The sequence below is a fragment of the Bubalus kerabau genome, chromosome X (genome assembly GCF_029407905.1).
Source record: "Bubalus kerabau isolate K-KA32 ecotype Philippines breed swamp buffalo chromosome X, PCC_UOA_SB_1v2, whole genome shotgun sequence".
Lineage (NCBI taxonomy): Eukaryota > Metazoa > Chordata > Mammalia > Artiodactyla > Bovidae > Bubalus > Bubalus kerabau.
Genome location: NC_073647.1, coordinates 127,334,757 through 127,355,410, shown reverse-complemented (window position 1 = coordinate 127,355,410; position 20,654 = coordinate 127,334,757). Strand labels below are relative to the sequence as shown.

The 20,654-nt window shown below is 36.1% G+C and overlaps 1 protein-coding gene across 5 annotated transcripts in view; it reads right to left on the bottom strand.

Annotated features, from left to right (window-relative positions):
• DMD (dystrophin) overlaps positions 1-20,654 on the bottom strand; it is a 2,389,494-nt gene that overhangs the window by 1,688,420 nt on the left and 680,420 nt on the right. For 4 of the 5 annotated variants that reach the window (XM_055564496.1, XM_055564495.1, XM_055564497.1 and 1 more), the window contains exons 8-9: positions 13,387-13,568; positions 12,002-12,133 (exon numbers count right to left, since the gene is read on the bottom strand). In XM_055564496.1, coding sequence (XP_055420471.1) covers positions 12,002-12,133; positions 13,387-13,568 — 314 coding nt within the window. The remainder of the gene's footprint in view (positions 1-12,001; positions 12,134-13,386; positions 13,569-20,654) is intronic. The other variant, XM_055564498.1, reaches the window with a different exon arrangement.

The window sequence follows — 20,654 nt, the reverse complement described above, 5'->3', positions numbered from 1 at the left end:
AACCACTATGGAGAACAGTGTGGAGGTTCCTTAAAAAACTGGAAACAGAACTGCCATATGACCCAGCAATCCCACTGCTGCGCACACACACCAGGAAAACCAGAATTGAAAGAGACACATGTACCCCAATGTTCATTGCAGAACTGTTTACAATAGCCAGGACATGGAAGCAACCTAAATGTCCATCAGCAGATGAATGGATAAGAAAGCTGCGGTATACACAATGGAATATTACTCAGCTGTAAAAAAGAACACATTTGAGTCAGTTCTAATGAGGTGGATGAAACTGGGTTTTCTGTTTCAATACACCAATACAGTATATTAACTGTATAAGAAAAAGAAACACCAATACAGTATATTACCACATATATATACGGAATTTAGGAAGACAGCAATGATGACCCTATGCAAGACAGCAAAAGAGACACATATGTAAAGAACAGACTTTTGAACTATGTAGGAGAAGGCAAGGGTGGGATGATTTGAGAGAATAGCATTGAAACATGTATATTATCATATGTAAAATAGATGACCAGTGCAAGGTCGATGCACGAAGCAGGCCACTCAAAGCTGGTGCTCTGGGACAACCCAGAGCGGGTGGGGAGGGAGGTGGGAGGGGTGTTCAGGATAGGGGGACACATGTACATCTGTGGCTGATTCATGTTGATGTATGGCAAAAACCACAATACTGTAACTTAATTAGCCTCCAATTCATATAAAAATTAATTTAAAAAGTGGCTTCATCTAAGAGATATAGATTTTTATCCACGTGAACATAAATGATTCAGTATAGGTTTTTCAAGTGTTACAGTGCAGTTACTAGGCCCTAACTTTCATTCTCTCTTGAACTCACTCCAATCAGCAACACTTCCAAAAAAATGACACAACAGTGAAAGTGCTCTCATTAAAGCAAATATCAACCAGAGTGAGTATATAACATATTGGCCAAAGTGGGATAGTTTAGAGAGTGAAGAGGTATTATTAGAAAAGCTATGTGATAACTGCTATATGTCAAGATTTCCCAGGGACCTTATTTCACTGACATTTCATAGGCTAAATTTTAATACTAATGTTATTTGGACTGATTAATCAGTAATAATTAGTCATATTAAACACTATTCTCTCCCTGAAACACTTTCTTCCCCTGGCTTCTACAATACCACATGCTCCCCTCTTTCATGTCTTCTTTCTAGCAATCCTTTTATCCCATTTGCCAATTCCACCTCCTCTCTAAGGTGATCTCATCTAGGTGACTTTTTTTCCCCTAGGTGATCTCAGCCAGTTCATTGGATTTACATGCTATCTATGTTGTTGCTGACTTCTGAATGACTTATCCTCAACTCCTATCTTAGAACTCCAGGTTGAAATACATGTCTCATAAGCATCTCAAGATTAACACGTTCAATGCGATACACTGCATTAATAAAATTAAGGATAAAAATCATATGACCATCTATCTTAATATGATTGACTCTGAAAAAAATTCAATCTGAAAAATATTCTGAAAGAATTCAAAACCCATTGAATTGAAAAAATTTAGAAGAATCTGAAAAAATTCAATCTCAAATTGAAAAAAATCTGAAAAAATTCAATACCCATTCATGATAAAAACGCACCACAAGCTGGGGACAGAAGGAACTTATCTCAACACAATAAAGGACATACATGACAAGTCCACAGCTAAATATTTTCTCCCATTCTGTAGGCTGCCTTTTCATTTTCTTGTTGGTTTCCTTTGCTGTACAGAAGTTTTTCAGTTTGGTGTAGCTCCACTTCTTTATTTTTGCTTTTGTTGCCTTTGGCTTTGGTGTCAGATCCAAAACATCATTAGTAATACCCACCTCAATAAGCTTACCAGCTTTATTGTATGCTGGCAGGTTTATGGTTTCAGGTGTTATATTCGTTTATCCATTTTGAGCTGATTTTTGTGTAGAGTGTAAGATAGTCTTCTTCATTTTTTTGCATGTATCTAATTTTCCAGTACCACTTACTGAAGAGACTATCCTTTCCACCCTGCATATTCTCATATCCTTTGTTGTATTTTAATTGACCATACATGTATGGGTTTATTTCTGTTAAAGTATCCATATACTCAAAGCAATCAAAAGATTCAATGCAATCCCTATCCAAATTCCAATCACATTTTTCATGAAAATAGAACAAGTAATCCTAAAATGTGTATGGAACCACAGAAGTCCCCAAATAGCCAAAGCAACCTTGAGAAAGAAGACTAAAGCTAGAGACATCAAGTTCTCTGATTTCAGTTTATATTACAAAACTATAATAATCAAAATAGTACTGGCATAAAAAAAGACACAGAGATGGAACAGAAAAGAGAGACCCAAAATAATCTCAATCTCTGTCAAAATTCCAAGTGCATTTTCAGAAAATTAGAGCAAATAATTCTCAATTTTTTATGGAACAGCTAAGGCCAAAGCTATTTGCAAAACATATATCTGATAAGGGGTTAATATCCAAAATATATACAGAACTCATACAACTCAATAGCAAAAAAAAAAAAAAGAATCCAATTAAAATATGGGCATAGGATCTGGATAGACAGTTTTTCAAAGAAGCCATACAAGTAACCAACAAGCAAATGAAAAGATGCCCAACATCACTAATCATTGGAAAATGCAAATCAAAAACACAATGAGATATCACCTTACACCTGTTAGAATGGCGATCATCAAAAAGACAAGAAATAACAAATATTGGTGAGGCTGTGGAGAAAAAGGGACATTTGTGCATCATTAGTGTGAATATAAATTGGTGTCATCACTACTAAATACAGGTTCCTTAAAAAATTAAAAATAGCCACAGTCATCAAGACAGTATGGTACTGGCACAAAGACAGAAATATCAATCAATGGAACAAAATAGAGAGCTCAGAGATAAATCCACGCACCTATGGACACCTTATCTTTGACCAAGGAGGCAAGAATATACAATGGAGAAAAGACAATCTCTTTAACAAGTGGTACCGGGTAAACTGGTCAACCACTTGTAAAAGAATGAAACTAGAACACTCTAACACCATACACAAAAAGAAACTCAAAATGGATTAAAGATCTAAATGTAAGACCAGAAACTATAAAACTCCTAGAGGAGAACATAGGCAAAACACTCTCTGACATACATCACAGCAGGATCCTCTATGACCCACCTCCAAGAATACTGGAAACAAAAGCAAAAATAAACAAGTGGGACCTAATTAAAATTAAAAGCTTCTGCACAACAAAGGAAACTCTAAGCAAGGTGAAAAGACAGCCTTCAGAATGGGAGAAAATAATAGCAAATGAAGCAACAGACAAACAACTAATCTCAAAAATATACAAGCAACTCCTGCAGCTCAATTCCAGAAAAATAAATGACCCAATCAAAAAAAGGGCCAAAGAACTAAACAGACATTTTTCCAAAGAAGACATACAGAAAGCTAACAAACACATGAAAAGATGCTCAATATCACTCATTATCAGAGAAATGCAAATCAAAACCACTATGAGGTATCATTTCACGCCAGTCAGAATGGCTGCTCTCCAAAAGTCTACAAGTAATAAATGCTGGAGAGGGTGTAGAGAAAAGGGAACCCTCTTACACTGTTGGTGGGAATGCAAACTAGTACAGCCACTATGGAGAACAATGTGGAGATTCCTTAAAAAACTGGAAATAGATCTGCCTTATGACCCAGCAATCCCACTACTGGGCATACACACCGAGGAAACCAGAATTGAAAGAGACACGTGTACCCCAATGTTCATTGCAGAACTGTTTACAATAGCCAGGACATGGAAGCAACCTAGATGCCCATCAGCAGATGAATGGATAAGAAAGCTGTGGTATATATACACAATGGAGTATTACTCGGCCATTAAAAAGAATACATTTGAATCAGTTCTAATGAGGTGGATGAAACTGGAGCCTATTATACAGAGTAAAGTAAGTCAGAAAGAAAAACACCAATACAGTATACTAATGCATATATATGGAATTTAGAAAGATGGTAACGATAACCCTGTATGCGAGAGAGCAAAAGAGACACAGATGTATAGAACAGTCTTTTGGACTCTGTGGGAGAGGGAGAGGGTGGGAAGATTTGGGAGAATGGCATTGAAACATGTATAATATCATATAAGAAACGAATCACCAGTCCAGGTTCGATGCAGGATACAGGATGCTTGGGGCTGGTGCACTGGGATGACCCAGAGGGATGGTACGTGGAGGGAGGTGGGGGGGATGTTCAGGATGGGGAACATGTGTATACCCATGGTGGATTCATGTTGATGTATGGCAAAACCAATACAATATTATAAAGTAAAAATTAATAATAATAGTAATAGATAAATGATAAATGGTTAAAAAAATTAAAAATAGAACTACCATATAATCCAACAATTTCTCTTCCAGGTATTTAGACAAAGCAAAGCAAAAAGACTACCTCAAAAAGAGGTCTGCATCACCTTGTGCACTGCTGCATTATTCACAATAGCCAAGAGATGGAAACAACCTAAGTATGCATCCATGGATGAATGCATAGAGAAAATGTGATACACACACACACACACACACACACTGGAATATTATTCAGCTGTAGAAAATAATGAAATCTTGCTATTTGCAACAACTTAGAGGGACCTGTCAGGCATTATGCTAAACGAAATGAGTCAAAGAAAGAAACAAATACCGTAAGACCTCACTTACAACTAGAAACATAGACACAGAAAATGGATTGGTTGCTACAGGCAAGGGTTAGGGTGTGGACAAAATGGGTGGAGGAAGTCAAAAGCTACCAATTTCCAGTTAAGTCATAGGGATACAATGTACAGTGTGGCAACTGTGGTTAATAATACCATATTGCATATTTGAAAGTTGCTAAGAAGGTAATCTTAAAAGTTCTCATCTCAAGTCGGGGGGAACGTAACTACATGACAGATATTAACTAGACTTACTATGGTAATCATTTCACAACATACACATATAGAATCATTATGCTGTACACCTGAAATTAATATGTTGCATGTCGGTTATACTTATATTAAAAAAAAACTTAAAAAAATATTAACACATTCTAAAGTGAGCCTCTAACCTTACTCTCAAAACTGGTACTTCTACAATCTATTATAGGTTGGTTGGTGGCAACTCCAATCTTCCCACTGCTTAAAGAAAAACCTCACATTAAGCCTTGATTTCTTGAATTCTTTCATAACACATACCCACTACATCATATGGAGCATGATCTTGATGCAATGGTGGCCTCCAATTCTACTACTAGGAATGCCATTCTAGATCAGAAAACAGAAAGGCTCACCAACCAAATTAATATGTTCAAATCTTAGCATTGATTACATCATTTAATGCACATGGAAAGAAGCAAGGGGAAACAGATGGAGGGTACAATGGGATAAGGTTAAAGAGCAGGATCACCACATTATTTAAATCTTGAAAGTGAAAAAAAGAAAATAAAAGGAAAAGTGAAAGTGTTATTCACTCAGTCGTGCCCCACTCTTTGTGACCCCATGGACTGTAGCCTGCCAAGCTCCTCTGTCTATGGAATTCTCCAGGCAAGAGTACTGGAATGGGTAGCCGTTCCCTTCTTCAGGGGATATTCCTGACCCAGCGGTTGAACCCAGGTCTCCTGCATTGCAGGTAGATTCTTCTTCTGGGTTGTACAACATGCATGTTTTGTTGCATCAGTCTTCCTTGTTGATGGTGTGGTGGACAGAACCAGAGGTGAGATTTGAGCAAGGTGCATTCTTAGGACAGAATGTACCTACGACCACCACATACACTTGCTCTACTGGAGAGATGCAGGGGCAAATATAGCTGACCTATAGCTGAAGCTCATTAATTAGTCTGCTAGACAGTTACAGGATTTATTTGCATTTTTTATGTAGAGCACTTGGGAGGCCATAAGATATACTGAGTATCATTAATGGGTGGTCAATTCAGGAATGATGTAGCTGTCAGCCCAGAAGTCATATAACCATACCGTATTGTTTGGTCTTTTCATCTCTCTCCATCTGTAAGCAACACCCTTGTGTATGCCACCTATTTTTAACATGTGCAATAGATTAAGTAACTATCTATAGGTGACACATATTTTGGCCTCTGCCTAATATCTCCTCATCAGCAAAATTTAACATGTGGGGTTTACTTATATTTCATAAGTTATTGATTTATTTACAGTTTATGTTTAATGCCTCTTAGAAGTTTTATCTATCATCTTCACTTTCTTATAACAATTAAATATTCTCAAAAAATACAGCTAACGTGTGTTCCACATTGACTTGGAAAACACTACACAGTTATTCAAAAATTATCCAGAATTCAATTACTATGCATCATGCTCAAAGGCAGAACCATTATAAATAAAAATACTATGGAGATTTCTCAAAAATTAAAAAAAATAGCTACCATATGATCCAGCAGTTCCACTTCTCAGTATACATTTAAAGGAAATGAAAACAGTGTTTCAAAGATGTATCAGCACTCCCATGTTCACATGAACAGTATTCACAATAGCCAAGATATGAAAACAAACCTAAATGTCAGTTAATGGATGAATGAATAAAGAAAACATGGTGTATGTGTGCGTGTATATATACACATAAACACAAATATACATATAATGAAATGTTATTCAGTCTTTAAAAGGAAGGAAATTCTGCCATTTGAGACAACACAGATAAACCTAGAGGACATCATGCTAAGTGAATAAGCTAGATACATAAAAATAAATATTATATGATCATATTATCTCATTATACATTGAATTAAAAAAAAAGTAGTAGTAGTCAAACTCATAGAAACAGAGAGTAGAAGAGTGGTTCACCAGGGGCTGCAGGGAGAAAATCATGAGAGTTATTATTATTTTTTTTTCATGGAAACAGATCTTCCATTTTGCAAGATGAAAAGAATTCTGGAGATGGATGGTGGTGATGGTTAGATAATTTTATGAATGTATTCAAAACCATCGAATTGCACACTTAAAAATGGTTAACATGGTCACTTTTATTTTATCTGTATTTGACCACAAAAAAATATTGGGGGGAAAGAAATAAAAAATAGTATCTTGCCTGGATTACTGCTATAGCATTCTAACTAGTCTCCTTGCTTCCATCCTTATTCTTTTAAATCTCCTCTCCACAAAGCAGCCGAGTTGAAATATCATGAGTTTATGTCACTCCTCCAATAGCTTTCTACCTCAATGGTAATAAAAATCTTTACTATTACTTATAAGGCCCTATGTGATCTGGTCCATTACTATGTCTCCAGCAATGTGCCCCTAACACATGCCTTTCCTTGAATACTCCAAATATTCCCATGACTCAGGGATTTTGTATTATTTGTGTTTCTTCCTCATGTGTTTATCTTCCCAAAGGCACCCATACCTCTTTCCAGTCTTTACTCAATATTTATTTTCTTAGTGACTCCTCTGACTACACACTGAAATTTTAACATTTTTCCACCAGGTACTGCATATTCCACTGTCCTCTTTTATATTTTTACTTTAAGCATATACTATTGTACTTCCTACTATATTTTACTTATTATATATTACTTTCATTTTTTTAAATTTTATTTTATTTTTAAACTTTACATAATTGTATTAGTTTTGCCAAATATCAAAATGAATCCGCCACAGGTATACATGTGTTCCCCATCCTGAACCCTCCTCCCTCCTCCCTCCCCATTCCATTCCTCTGGGTCGTCCCAGTGCACCAGCCCCAAGCATCCAGTATCGTGCATCGAACCTGGACTGGCAACTTGTTTCATACTTTCATTTTATTTGAAATTTTATTCTACTTATACAGTTTATCTTGTTCACATTATGACTCTCCCATGAGCACATGCCCTCCATCAAGGCAGGAATTATTTTGTATATTTGTTTAATTATGTGTCATTTGGTCCTATAATAATACCTGCTACATAGGTGATTAATACATAAGTGTAAAATTATGACATAAATGAATATTATTCAACATGTGAGAATAATAATAGAGAAAATTCAGTGGCAGTATAATTAACATGAACTTGGTATTAGATAAATCTGAACTTGAATCCAGGTCCTGCCACTTATTGGTTAGGTCTTGAAATTTGTATTAAACTGACCAATTTGAAAAGAAGATGTAAGTCATTCTAGGCTGAGAGACGGAGAAGGTGATGGCACCCCACTCCAGTACTCTTGCCTAGAAAATCCCATGGACGGAGGAACCTGGTGGGCTGCAGTCCATGGGGTCACTAAGAGTTGGACACGACTAAGCGGCTTTACTTTCACTTTTCACTTTCATGCATTGGAGAAGGAAATGGCAACCCACTCCAGTGTTCTTGCCTGGAGAATCCCAGGGACGGGGGAGCCCGGTGGGCTACTGTCTATGGGGTTGCACAGAGTCGGACACGACTGAAGCGACAGCAGCAGCAGGCTGAGAGAACCATAAAAGCTAAGACACAAAATTTTTTCACACTATGCAGGAGAAAAGTGGTTTCATTTGGTTGGAGTAAAGAAAACAAAAAATAGATTAGTGTGAAACAAGCATGAAAATATAAATTGTTACTAGATCATGGAATTTATTGATGAAATTTGGGAGAATGGAATTGTCAGAGAGGCTAAAGGAAGTGAAGAAAGTTTTGTGAATTGCATTATTAAAGCTGTTAATAAGAAAATCTAATCTGATTTAGAGGGGACTAAGCTAAAAAGAATGTTATTGATTGCAAAGCTATTTCTGTAATCTAGAAGACATGCAGTGAGAGCCTGAATCAGAGGGCACTTATACCGAGGGGACATAACTTAATGAAGAAATATGTGAAGAAAGAATTGACAATACATGTCTCCTAACTGAATATCAGATCACTACAGACAAAAGAGTATGTCACATATTTAAGTCTCAAGAACTGCTGAATAACATCTTCATTTACATAACCAAAAGGACAACAAGCAGGTTTGTGAGCAATGAAACAAGGTCCACTTCAGGATATCAGAGGTTTGAGAAATCAGTGGACATCAAGATATAGATACATATCAGAGTTGAAAATGAGTTGGAAATGAGGCTGTAAATCAAGAGAGATTGGAAGTAGTGAAGACATAGATACAATGATCATAGGGGCAGAGAATTTCAAGTCAAGAGACTAAATCATACTGACAAGAGACAATGTATACAAAAAAGGTCAAAGGATCTCACACCAGACACTTATGCTAAGGGAGTTGAAAGAGGAGTAAAAGCCACATAAGGAAAGAGACACAGGACATTTAGAGATGAAGAAGAAGCTGTTAAGTCTAGAGGCTATAAGAAAAGTATTACACTGATAGTACAAAACCTGAGAGGTGATAAAAAGACACTGGATTTGGTGATGAAGTATAATTATTTGTTGAATAAACAAATGAATATATAAAGCATAGACTACAAAAAATGATCAGTGAAAGGGTCATAAAATAGTACATTTACAAGATAAAATGGAGTGGTGTGTCTGGAGAGAGGAGGTGTACACCTACAGGAGTTTTGGCTAGTGTGAGGTGCCTGGAGAAAGAGAGGAATGGAAAGCGAGAAAAGATATTGGGGATTTTGGATATTAGACTAGGAGTAGAATGAGAGGTATGATCAAAGTCATAAAAATAGAAATTCAGTGTAACTCTATAAACGATGTCCTCCACTCAAGAATCGGTAGTAGTTAAGTGATACAATGAAGGCAAAGTTGGGGTTCACATCAGATCCTATTTCTTCTTGGTAAATTATGAGAAAAACTGATTTATAGGCAGAAATCCTGAGACAGGTCAGACTGCTTCACCTAAATACATTCACAAACTGCAATGACTATAAATCAAATTTTCTAAGTTGGGACAGAAGGGGCTAGTTAATGTTTCTACGATATTGGAAACTCTAAAGATAATTTAGGAATTTTATGTTTCCCACAGAGAACAGTCACCACATGGCTCTCTCTTCCGTTACAGAAAACTTAATCCTTCCTTACAGACCACCAGGTAAACATCTGAATGAAACCCTCTGACGGAATCCAATCTGGCCCATCATTTGAAGTGGATCAGATACAACCTGTAGGAGGCAGCACAGGCTCAGTCCCTCTGAGAAACTCTTCAGAAAAACGTTCTCAGTAAATAATACACAAACTTCTCAAACCTAACTACATGTAGCACCATTTTCTGCTGTGGTTCCTTTACAAATAGGCAGAATATATCATTCCTCAACTGATTTGTGTTTCTTCTTTTCTAAAGGATAACAATAGGTTTATTTCCATGGCTTCTGTTAAATTAAAACAGATAAGTGAACTGTTGAATATTTTATGATATAGTACATATTTTGTAATATTTAGACAAAGGGAGAGTGAACAAATACCATCTAGCAAAATTAAGTCCATTTATAATTACTTCATTAAGGAGTCATACCTGAGCAATGCCTTAATGAGATGGTAATGAGGTAAAAATGTGCTGCCAGAGTAGGCACTGGAGAAAATCTTCTGGAAAAGGCAGCCCAATAAACTGAAAATAAGGGGGAAAATACTTCCCTCTTTGTCTTGCCTTACACTTCTTTATTTTAGGAGGAACGACACCTGTTTTTTAAGGCTTGGAATTTTCTTTTAGAGTATGGTGATTAAAAAAAAAAAAAGCCTAAAGAGTTAGGGAGAGTCAGGAGGGTGAGAGAAGAGAAAGGAAGGAAGTGGATGTACTTCAAATGGAGATAAAAAATAGTACCTCTCAACTCTGAGAGTCATTATAAGGATTTTGCTAGTTCATATGATGTATATACATAGCATGTAGTTAACACTCAGTAATGTGTGGCAGAATTCTTTTTATTTACTGATAATGAAGAAACTGATGAAGTTGTTTTGTTCAAGAATATACAATTGACCTTTGGAAAATGTGGATGGGAATCTAACTGAAGATGAGGCTGAGTCACATAAACACTCTCACTCATCTCCTTTGTTCAACTTGGCAAGAAAACCAGCCAAGGATAAAGGGCATCGGGATGCCCTGAAATATGTTCCCTTGGGGAAATCTTTCGGTGTTAAAAAACTTTCAACCTCACGCATCAATTAACTGCTCCAAATAAATCAAAAATTAAATACAACCACTATCTTAACAAAACTGATGAGTCTCCAATGAGATCAAGACAATAATTTCTAAATCCCCATTCACAGTGCTGTATTTACAAAAGTCACTTCTGCAAGAACTTTTCAAATTGTTCTTCTAAGCAAAATATATAACATTTTCTCTTAAAAGGAAGTTTTATCAAATCCAGCAATTCTAGCACACTTCATTTCCATGCTCTAACATGTAGAGGCTATAGCTTCTTGTATTTTTCGGTTTTCTACAACATTGCAATAATGAAGGAAAACTCCACTGAGAAGATTTGTTACATGGAAAATATTGAATGGTGCATAGAATCTGACCTGGTTTGAATGTGACTTTCTTGTATAAGTACTACAGAGCCTGCTATCAAGTTTAAATTAGCCAAATTAAAATATATGAAGAAGCTTCCAGTTACATTTTTCTTAAATAGAATACAAATACATATATAGAGAGAGTGAATATATAATAAGGGTGTCTATATAGAGAATACATTTCCCTTAGGAATCAGATATCTAGAAAAATCTACCCAAGTAATGTGACTAGAAAATTATATGCATTTTCTCATTCTATTCAATGAGCTCTCTTTAATGAGCTTCATGTTTTGGTATAACCATTGTAACCTTCATAAAAGCTAATCTTACAGGTAATTATATAATGAGAGTACAAATCACTATTTTGAGAATCATCAGCCATGAAGAATGAACATATGGTTAAACCTAGAGAGTTCTCAACAGCAAAAACAGCATCGTGTCAAGCATCTAATACAACTGAGAACCATGAAAAGACTCTGGATGAAGAAGGGGGAAAGAAAAAAAAAAAAAAAAAGCACTGCAAAATTCAAGCAGACACACAAAAACCATGTTAGGTTATCTTGGATGAAGAAGTTCTTTGGTTTGGAGAACAGAGTAAATGTTGACAGACCTGTGAAGGAAATGGGCTCCGTGTGGGGTCAGAGGTGGAGACATAAGCAGCCTGCGTGTAGGCATAGCTCTTGAAGCGAGGCTGAGGAGAGGAAGGAGTTCGTTCATAGCCCTGTGCTAGACTGACAGTGATCTGCAGAAGGGTTTGGGGAAGGAAGACAGAGAGGAGGAGGAGGAGACAACATAAGTAACCCTGAAAGGAATTGCTTTCCAACACACTAGAAAAACAAATATCAAATGGAAACAGTGAGCTGAAAAATGCAATCCTAAACATATATAAGTGATATTTGAAACTGGCACACTCCAAGCACTGCGGTGTGTTCAATGTCATGTCGGAAAGCAGGTAGTCAGGGAAGAGAGGAGGATGGGGTTTCATCATAAAGATTCCATACTGACACACCTTCAGCACGAATACAGGATGCGGCCCTGCCATCTGGAAAACAAGCATCCCAAAGCAATTTTCTCTGAACCCAAAGTAAACAAAACCAGAATTCATCATGTCAATACCCTGGAAAAGACTGGAGTTTTCATAAGCTAAATATAGAATTAGCTCAGTAGAGTGAGAAAATGAGGCCTGAGAGCTTTCCATGCCTTCAGCAGAAATTTCGCTAAAGGCTTTTTCATCGTTGTGTCAAATAATTAAAAAAAAAAACAACAACAAAACAAAACACCCTAAATATTCTTCTTGGGAAGAAGAACAAGACATGTAATAGAAAAATCCCACTGGATTCTATACAATAATATCATAGACGTCTTTACCATATGTATTCTCATTTAAATTTTACTTAAATTATTTTAAACTAATTTCATCTTACCAAAAATGTTACTTTGAGTATTCAAAATTTGTTAATACATCAGCAAGTTGTCACTAAAAGTAAGAAATTATTATTAAACAGAGTACTTGCCTTTGCTCTTGGTCTAGTTCCCTGCTTTGTGCTCTTGCTGATGGAAAGTTTAATATGTATATGACTCTTTTATCTTACGTCATTTTACACAAAGGAAATACAATCTATTCTGTGTACTAAATTCATATAAAATGGTGCTTACCAATAGCAGAGCATTTTAAAAATGTGTCTTGAAAACAACATTATAGTTCATGATATCAGGTAAAATTTAGGTTCACAGAGTCCTCTCTCTCATTTTCTCTCTCCAAAGACACACATACACACACACACACACACACTCTCTCTCTAAGCTAAGCTGTATATATACTTTTGCACATATATGCATGTGTGAATATATATATATATATACACACATACAATGCTACATATATGCATATATGTGTATCTATCCACAGATAATATAGACATGTGTGTATTATAACTAAAATTCCATATCAAACAGGAAATATCATGGCTATTAGCTATCTTTTCCATCTTTTACCTGTTGAGAGTAGTGCATTTGATGATGTAGTTGAAAATGTTCTTCTCTCGTAACTTTTGATGGCCTTGGCAACATTTCCACCTCCTGGATGGCTTCGAGGCTCACTTGTTGAGGCAAAACTTGGAAGAGAGATGTGACGTACATTAAGATGGACTTCTTATCTGGATAAGTGGTGGCAACATCTGTAAGCACATTAACACCACATATCAGTTTTGGGTTTCTATGTCTGAGTCTCTAAAAGGGGATGAACAAATCAATGTTACAGGAAGAATATGGATTAATGAGCACTCGATTGTCCATGAATGTCCTCCAGAGACTAATTAGAACATGATAATCAGGCTTAAAATGTACTTCCAATTTGGCAGACCAATGAGATACACACTAAAGTTAATTTCTTTTTCTTTTTCACATAAAAACTTCATTCTGCAATACTTTTTCTGAAGTCAAATTGCCAAACCAGCCCATCTGAGAGAGTGGTTTTCATTAGATAAGAAACAAAAATAAAACACTGCGTCTTCCTTACCATGGAAAGTTATAACAGCATGTCAATTAAAATGGTGCACTGGTAATTAAACAATTACACCAAAGAGCTTAATGCCCTGGCTTCCAGTAAAGAAAGCTCGTACCTCCTAATCAAATTTTTGCTGGTGATTAAGCATGTAAAGAGCAAAATAATGTCTCTGTGTTGAAATGAGCCATGTATTTCTACAATCAAAATAAAATAAAACAACTATATACCATATGCACAATGATTTGTAATACTCCTTAAGTATATTAAAATTATTTGTTTACATTATGGTACATCTGTTAAAGTCAGATGTCGCTTTCCTTCTCAGATGTTAGAGATACATTTAAAAGTCCTTCACATAAAGTTGATTTGACATTATGTCCTTTGTCACATCTAGGGAATGAAAGAAACCCAGCGTTTAAAGTCAATAATAATTAATAATAACACATACAATAAGTGGCAGCTCCTTCAAAAGCTTCTTTTGCTACTTGGCATTACAATTTACTCACTGCGCTCATTCCAGGGAACCAAAATGTAAAAATAATCCTTTATGTGAAGTGTATCATTAATCCCAGAAGTGTTAAAACATAAATCCTGGCAGGAGGCCAGGACAACTTAGCAGCAATGTGCCAGGCATTTCTCTTGCCATAAATTTATCCTAGCTCAGCTAGCATGAAAAGATCTGTTTTAAGTTAAATATGTATATTCTGATCAGGTGTTCTGATTATAAGTTTAAAAGCCAAAAGTCAAATTTCAAGTTCAAAAGCATAAAAAGAGGTTGATCAGGTCACTCAGTCAAATTCCTCCACAAGTTACAGGAACATGATTAACCAGAACAACTATTTTTAAAGTATTTTTAAAAGGAGTTAAGGAGGAGGGAAAAGCTAGCTAATGTTCCTTGGCCTGCTTCTAGCCATAGTATAACACAGTACTTCTTAATTTTTAATGTGCATATGAATCACCTGGGGATCTTTTTAAAACTCAGATTCAGTAAGTCACAGGGGGAGCCTGAGGCCTTGCATTTCCAACAAGCTCCCAGGTGATGCTGAAGCTGTTGGCTTGAAGGCCATACTTAGAGTAACAAGGGTCGTAAAAAATGACACAGAAACATACTCTCGTATTATCTTCTGCATCATTGTTTTTCTTGCTTGTTTTCAGAAGATACTTATTGGACACTTAAATGCATCAGGCTTAGAGGTACAAAGGGCTTCCCTGGTGGCTTAGATGGTAAAGAATCTACTTATAAGGCAGGAGATCAGGGTTCGATCCCTAGGTTGGCAGGTTCCCCTGGAGAAAGAAATGGCAACCCACTCCAACATTCTTGCTTGGAGAATTCCATGGACAGAGGAGCCTGGTGGCCACAGTCCACGGGGTCGCAAAGAGTCGGACATGACAAAGTGACTAAAGCTTCAGAAGTACAAAGCTACATAATACATGGTCTCTGCTCCCTCTTATAATTTAATTATTAGCCAATGGATGGTGAAGATAATTTTTTGCAAATATTTTTTAGGAAAGAACTAGAGAATACTTTGTGTATAAATTCTGCCTTTCTTAAAAAAAAATCTTAGTAGCTTAGCTTTGAAATTCTACAATCTCCCTTTCATTTCATAATTGTTTTTCAAGTGTTCATTGTATGGTAGATATTATACTTTACACCATATGTTTCTGAAACTCTAGAATATTTTCTTCCTTCTCACTAGTCAAGTTTATCTTTAATGAGCAAAATTTAGAATTCAGTTTATTTTTTAGTGCATTAAATAAAACCATGCTGTGAGAAAGGCACTGAATTTTAAAAGGCTGTCTATGTAAATAAAAAGGTCCATGTCTATTTACTGCTATATTAGATATGTGAATATGTATAACTGGCCTCAAATACACACTATGATCACAAGAAATAAAGGTAAAAATAGATCAAGCATTATATCTATTGCTCCAAGCAAATGTCAAAAATTGCAGCACATGTTATCTACATAAGACATCTTTTGGATGAATGTGAATATTCATAAATATTAATCACTACAATCACAATTTGACCAAACTATTGATATTTTTGCCTCAACCTATCACCATCCTACCTCTGAAGCTATACAGGATTCAGTTGCACCAGTAGCTAGAATTCAGTGTTTCTTTTTTTTTATAGAAAGGGATTCAGATATTCTAAAATTAATTGAATTCCTTCCAAATATATTTACTAAAGATGTATTATACTTTAAATATTTTAATGGATTATCCAGGAGGTTAGAATCCTAGCATGCTGCTTACAATTTGGAATGATAAAATAAGTAAGAAGAAAAGTATATTACAGTACAAAGCTAAAGAGAATTTAAAATGTGTTCCACTTATTGGCACAACCAGTGCTTTAAGAAATTCAGAAAAAGGAAGAAATTATACCTTACTGGAAGATCAGATAATTCTTTATGAAAAGAAAATTGAAATAAATTTGTATAGGATTTAATTAGCTGGAAATGGAACAAACATATTCCTCCACTGTAGAATGTATTCCTCCAATGTAGAAAAGCGTGAGCAAAAGTGCTGAAGTAGAAACAGATTGGGCTTCCCTGGGGGTTCAGTGGGTAAAGAATCCACCTGCAATGCAGGAGACACAGGAGACATGCCTTCGACCCCTGGGTCGGGAAGATCCCCTGGAGTAGGACACAGCAACCCACTCCAGTATTCTTGTCTGGAGAATCCCATGGACCGAGGAGCCTGGCAGGTCACCATCCAAAGGGTTGCAGAGAGTCAGACATGACTGTGTGACTGAGTACAGGGACACATTAGACTGGCCCCAGGAAGAGTGACTTTGAGTGTCTTAGCCACGTAATTGAGCTTAATAGGACAAAACGGGAAGCCTGCTTGTAAAACACCAAGGGATCATCAAAGCAGTCAACTTGGCCTTAGTTCAATAGGTTGGAGAGAAACTACTTCTGATCCAGATTGTGACATCATTGCATTTTTTGTAAAGTAAAACCATTAAGTACAGAATTGAAAGAAGGAGAGAAAAAAAATAGCATCAAGTAGAAGGCTGAGACCCAATCCAGACAGGAGGTGTTATGGAACTAAAATAGGCTGTGTTATGAAAACAAGGGAATGTGTGATAGAAATTCTAAGATCCAAAATAACTGTATTCAATTTCAATTCATTTACTCCACAGTCTTTGCAGATGCCTGTATACAAGATCCTGTCCTAAGCCTTGAGGGCAGAAAGCATTAATAAACTGAAAATGAAATGGAGGAGGAAACTGCTTGTTCTGTAGCTATAGCAACAAATACAAGTTTCAATCTCATTTAATCAATTAACAATTACCTGCCCACAGAGTCTTGATCATGCTTCCCCAGGCCAATCAACATCAACCCCTCCCTTCTGAGGGGCCAATCAGAAGTGCGCTTGCTCCAAAATGAACAAACGAGGGGCCAATCAGAAGTGCGCTTGCTCCAAAATGAACAAACTTGTGAACACAAACCAATTAATGGTGGTCTCACCTGAGCAACCAACCATGCTTCTAAGAGTGTCCTCAACCTAATCCCTAGTCAGAATGTCCACAATCTCCTGACCTCTGGGTTTCCCCTCAAACCTAAGGATTTGAAGAAAGTGAGAATGATGGGATGCAACTTTTTATTATTATTATTACAAGACATTAAAATGTATAAATTGAAAGAAGTGGGTAAATCCCCAAAATAAGAACTTAAAATTATACGAGTGAAGTCACTCAGTCATGTCCGACTCTTTGTGACCCCATGGACTGTAGCCTACCAAGCTCCTCTGTCCATGGGATTTTCCAGGCAATAGTACTGGAGTGGATTGCCATTTCCTTCTCCAGGGGATCTTTCTGACCCAGGGATCGAGCCTGGGTCTCCCGCATTGTAGACAGACGCTTTACCATCTGAGCCACCAGGGAAGTCCTAAAAATTATATGAAAGCTATCTAAAACTCTACTATATAATGGATTCATTGCCATAAATGCTTAAATTAATCATTTTAAATCCAATTTTTGAAGCCATTTCAGAATGGAAATGCTGAGCTTTTAATATTGCCAGAAAATTACATATGAACTGTAACTTTGATTCTGATGAGTATTTCTTCAGTCATCAGAATTTTGATACTGAGGACTATAATGGAAAAAAAAATTACTTAGGGAAATTCTCTATTTTTCAAAGAAATTGAAGCCCACAGGGGTTTGATGGCAAGTTCATAAAGCTAGATCAAGTCCAAATTAAAACTCAGTCAGTGTATCATACTTTTCAGTACCTTACCTTCATTTTTTTCAGAGAATGCGATCTTAATTCATTTGAAAACTGAGACTCTCAAAGTCATTATCTAAATCATGACCCTGTGATCCATGTGGTTCCATTATCAAACATCACCTACACTCTCCATGGAATTAGTGATTTCTACTTCTAATAAGTGAGGTATAACAAGAGTAAATACACATTAAAAATGCAACTTCAGTGGCAATCAAAGAAATGCAAATTAAATAAACATGAAGGTGTTTAATTATACTCCACTGTCTATCAAATTATCAAAGAATGACAAAAGGGTAACAATCGATCTGGCAATAGCATCAGTGAAAAATATTTTGCTATGTCTAAAAACAATCATATTCAATGATCCAGTAATTTTCCTTTTAGGAATCCACTATAAGGAAATAATTAGAAATTTACATGAAGATTTATGTAAACAATGTGAAAGTTAAGCTCTACTTACAATTAGAAAAGATTTATCACACAAAAAAGAAAAGAAATGCAGACCATTTCAAATTGCTTAGCAGAAAATTAGAATTAGAAAATGATCAAGTGTATAATTACTTATGAATATTACAAAGCCACTCAAAATGCTGCTTTTGAAGAATGTTTGATAATATGTGAAAATAAATTCTTAATAAGGTAATAGTGAAACAGAAGGAAGCATAATTTATGTAGAATATAACAACTTGTGGAAAAGATTAGAACATACTTTAAGACATTAGTGAAATGGGTATGGTGGTGGAATTTAAAATAATTTACTTTTCCTCCTTCATCTTATCTATATCTTCCACACTATTCTACACTCACTAATTTTATAATTAAACACTATATTCTATAATACAAGTATCTGTTAAGATCAAAGAGACAATAAAATCAAAGTTGTACAAAGTTTTCTTTTAGTATGCCCCAAGAAGTACTTCTCCAAGAAGTCAATGTGAATGAGTTTGGTAGGAAACCGGTGTTTTCAACATAGAACTGTTCTTATCGTGGTGCTTGCCTGGTAGCTCAGCTGATAGAGAATCCGCCTGCAGTGCAGGAGACCCCAGTTCAATTCCTGGGTTGGGAAGATCCGCTGGAGAAGGGATAGGCTACCCACTCCAGTATTCTTGGGCTTCCCCGGTGGCTCAGTTGGTAAGGAATCTGCTTGCAATGTGGGAGACTTGGGTTCGATCCCTTGCTTGGGAAGACCCCTTGGAGAAGGGAATAGCTACCCACTCTAGTATAATGGCCTGGAGAATCTTATCTTGGGCAACCAACCTACAGAAAGTCTGATTAGCCAGCTGCCAGGCACAACCTTGAAACACCTCTGGGAAATCTAAACAAGAGCCTCCACTGTCTAACTCTCAGGTGAGTTTTCTGCCAGGAGAAAGGCAGGAATTGAAATAGTGGGTTATAATGCATATCATGTGTAATCGGAAAGAAGCAGGATTTCAAAGGTAAGAGATTTATAAATGTGAACTCACAAAGTTTGGTAAGCCTTTTAAAAGTTACATTAAAAGTTTAAAAAGATACCATTAACAAACCGTGATCAGAATAAATGTGGATCATTTCCCACTGAAGTTGTATTAGGAACAAAACAATCAATAAATTTACTGTAAGAGAAGGGGAATGGGTGAACTGGAAAGAAAAACCTTGCAGTACCCAACGAGGCATGATCAGATAGCTCTAAATATGCAAATATAAATGCATGCTTCTAAACACAATAAAAATGCTGTGTTTGCTAAAATAACCAAATGCAAAGATGCGAAATTCTGAAGAACTTATTGATGAAAGCAAAGGAGGTTTATATTTGAGGTCTATAAAGAAAGAAATACTGTCATAATGTCATCTGATCTCTAAGCACTAGAATAAATTGTAGGTGATACCAAAGCAATGGACTAATTCATTAAAGTGTTAGATTGTTATTTTCAATTTTAGTATTTTTCATCTAGCACTACATTCTACACATATGCATCTTCCATTCACAAGTCACTTTACACAGTGGATATACAGCATTGTAGTAAGAAAATCACTCACACAGGTCCCCTCCAGTTAAATTCTTTCAAATTCTACAATACATTCTTCCCTCACTAAATTAAGTACCCTTTAATTAAGCTATTCCATAATTTTAGCATTTCACTCACTGATCCAAGTTGCTTTTCTCATCTAATAACAATCCTTCTCATTAAAGGGCTATAAAATATAGTAATGAAAGTAATTTGTATTGATGAAGATGATTCAGTTTCATAATAAAATTAATGATAAAAGTATAGGCTTTTATTTATACATGAGAAACACTAAACACTTTTATCATTTAAACATCCAATTATTCCTTTCAAGATGCTTATGGTACAGCTAGCAGAAAACTATGAGTGTAGCATTGGTACAAGTAAAAAACAGTGCTCGAGATATATAATGCTTACCTAGGGTCTAACGGGGAAAAACTAAAGCAAAAATTGGGTGGCTTACAGGAGACTTCAGATACCCTCCACACTAGTTCAGCTTTCTGCTCATTAACCAAACAATGCTAAAGATACCTA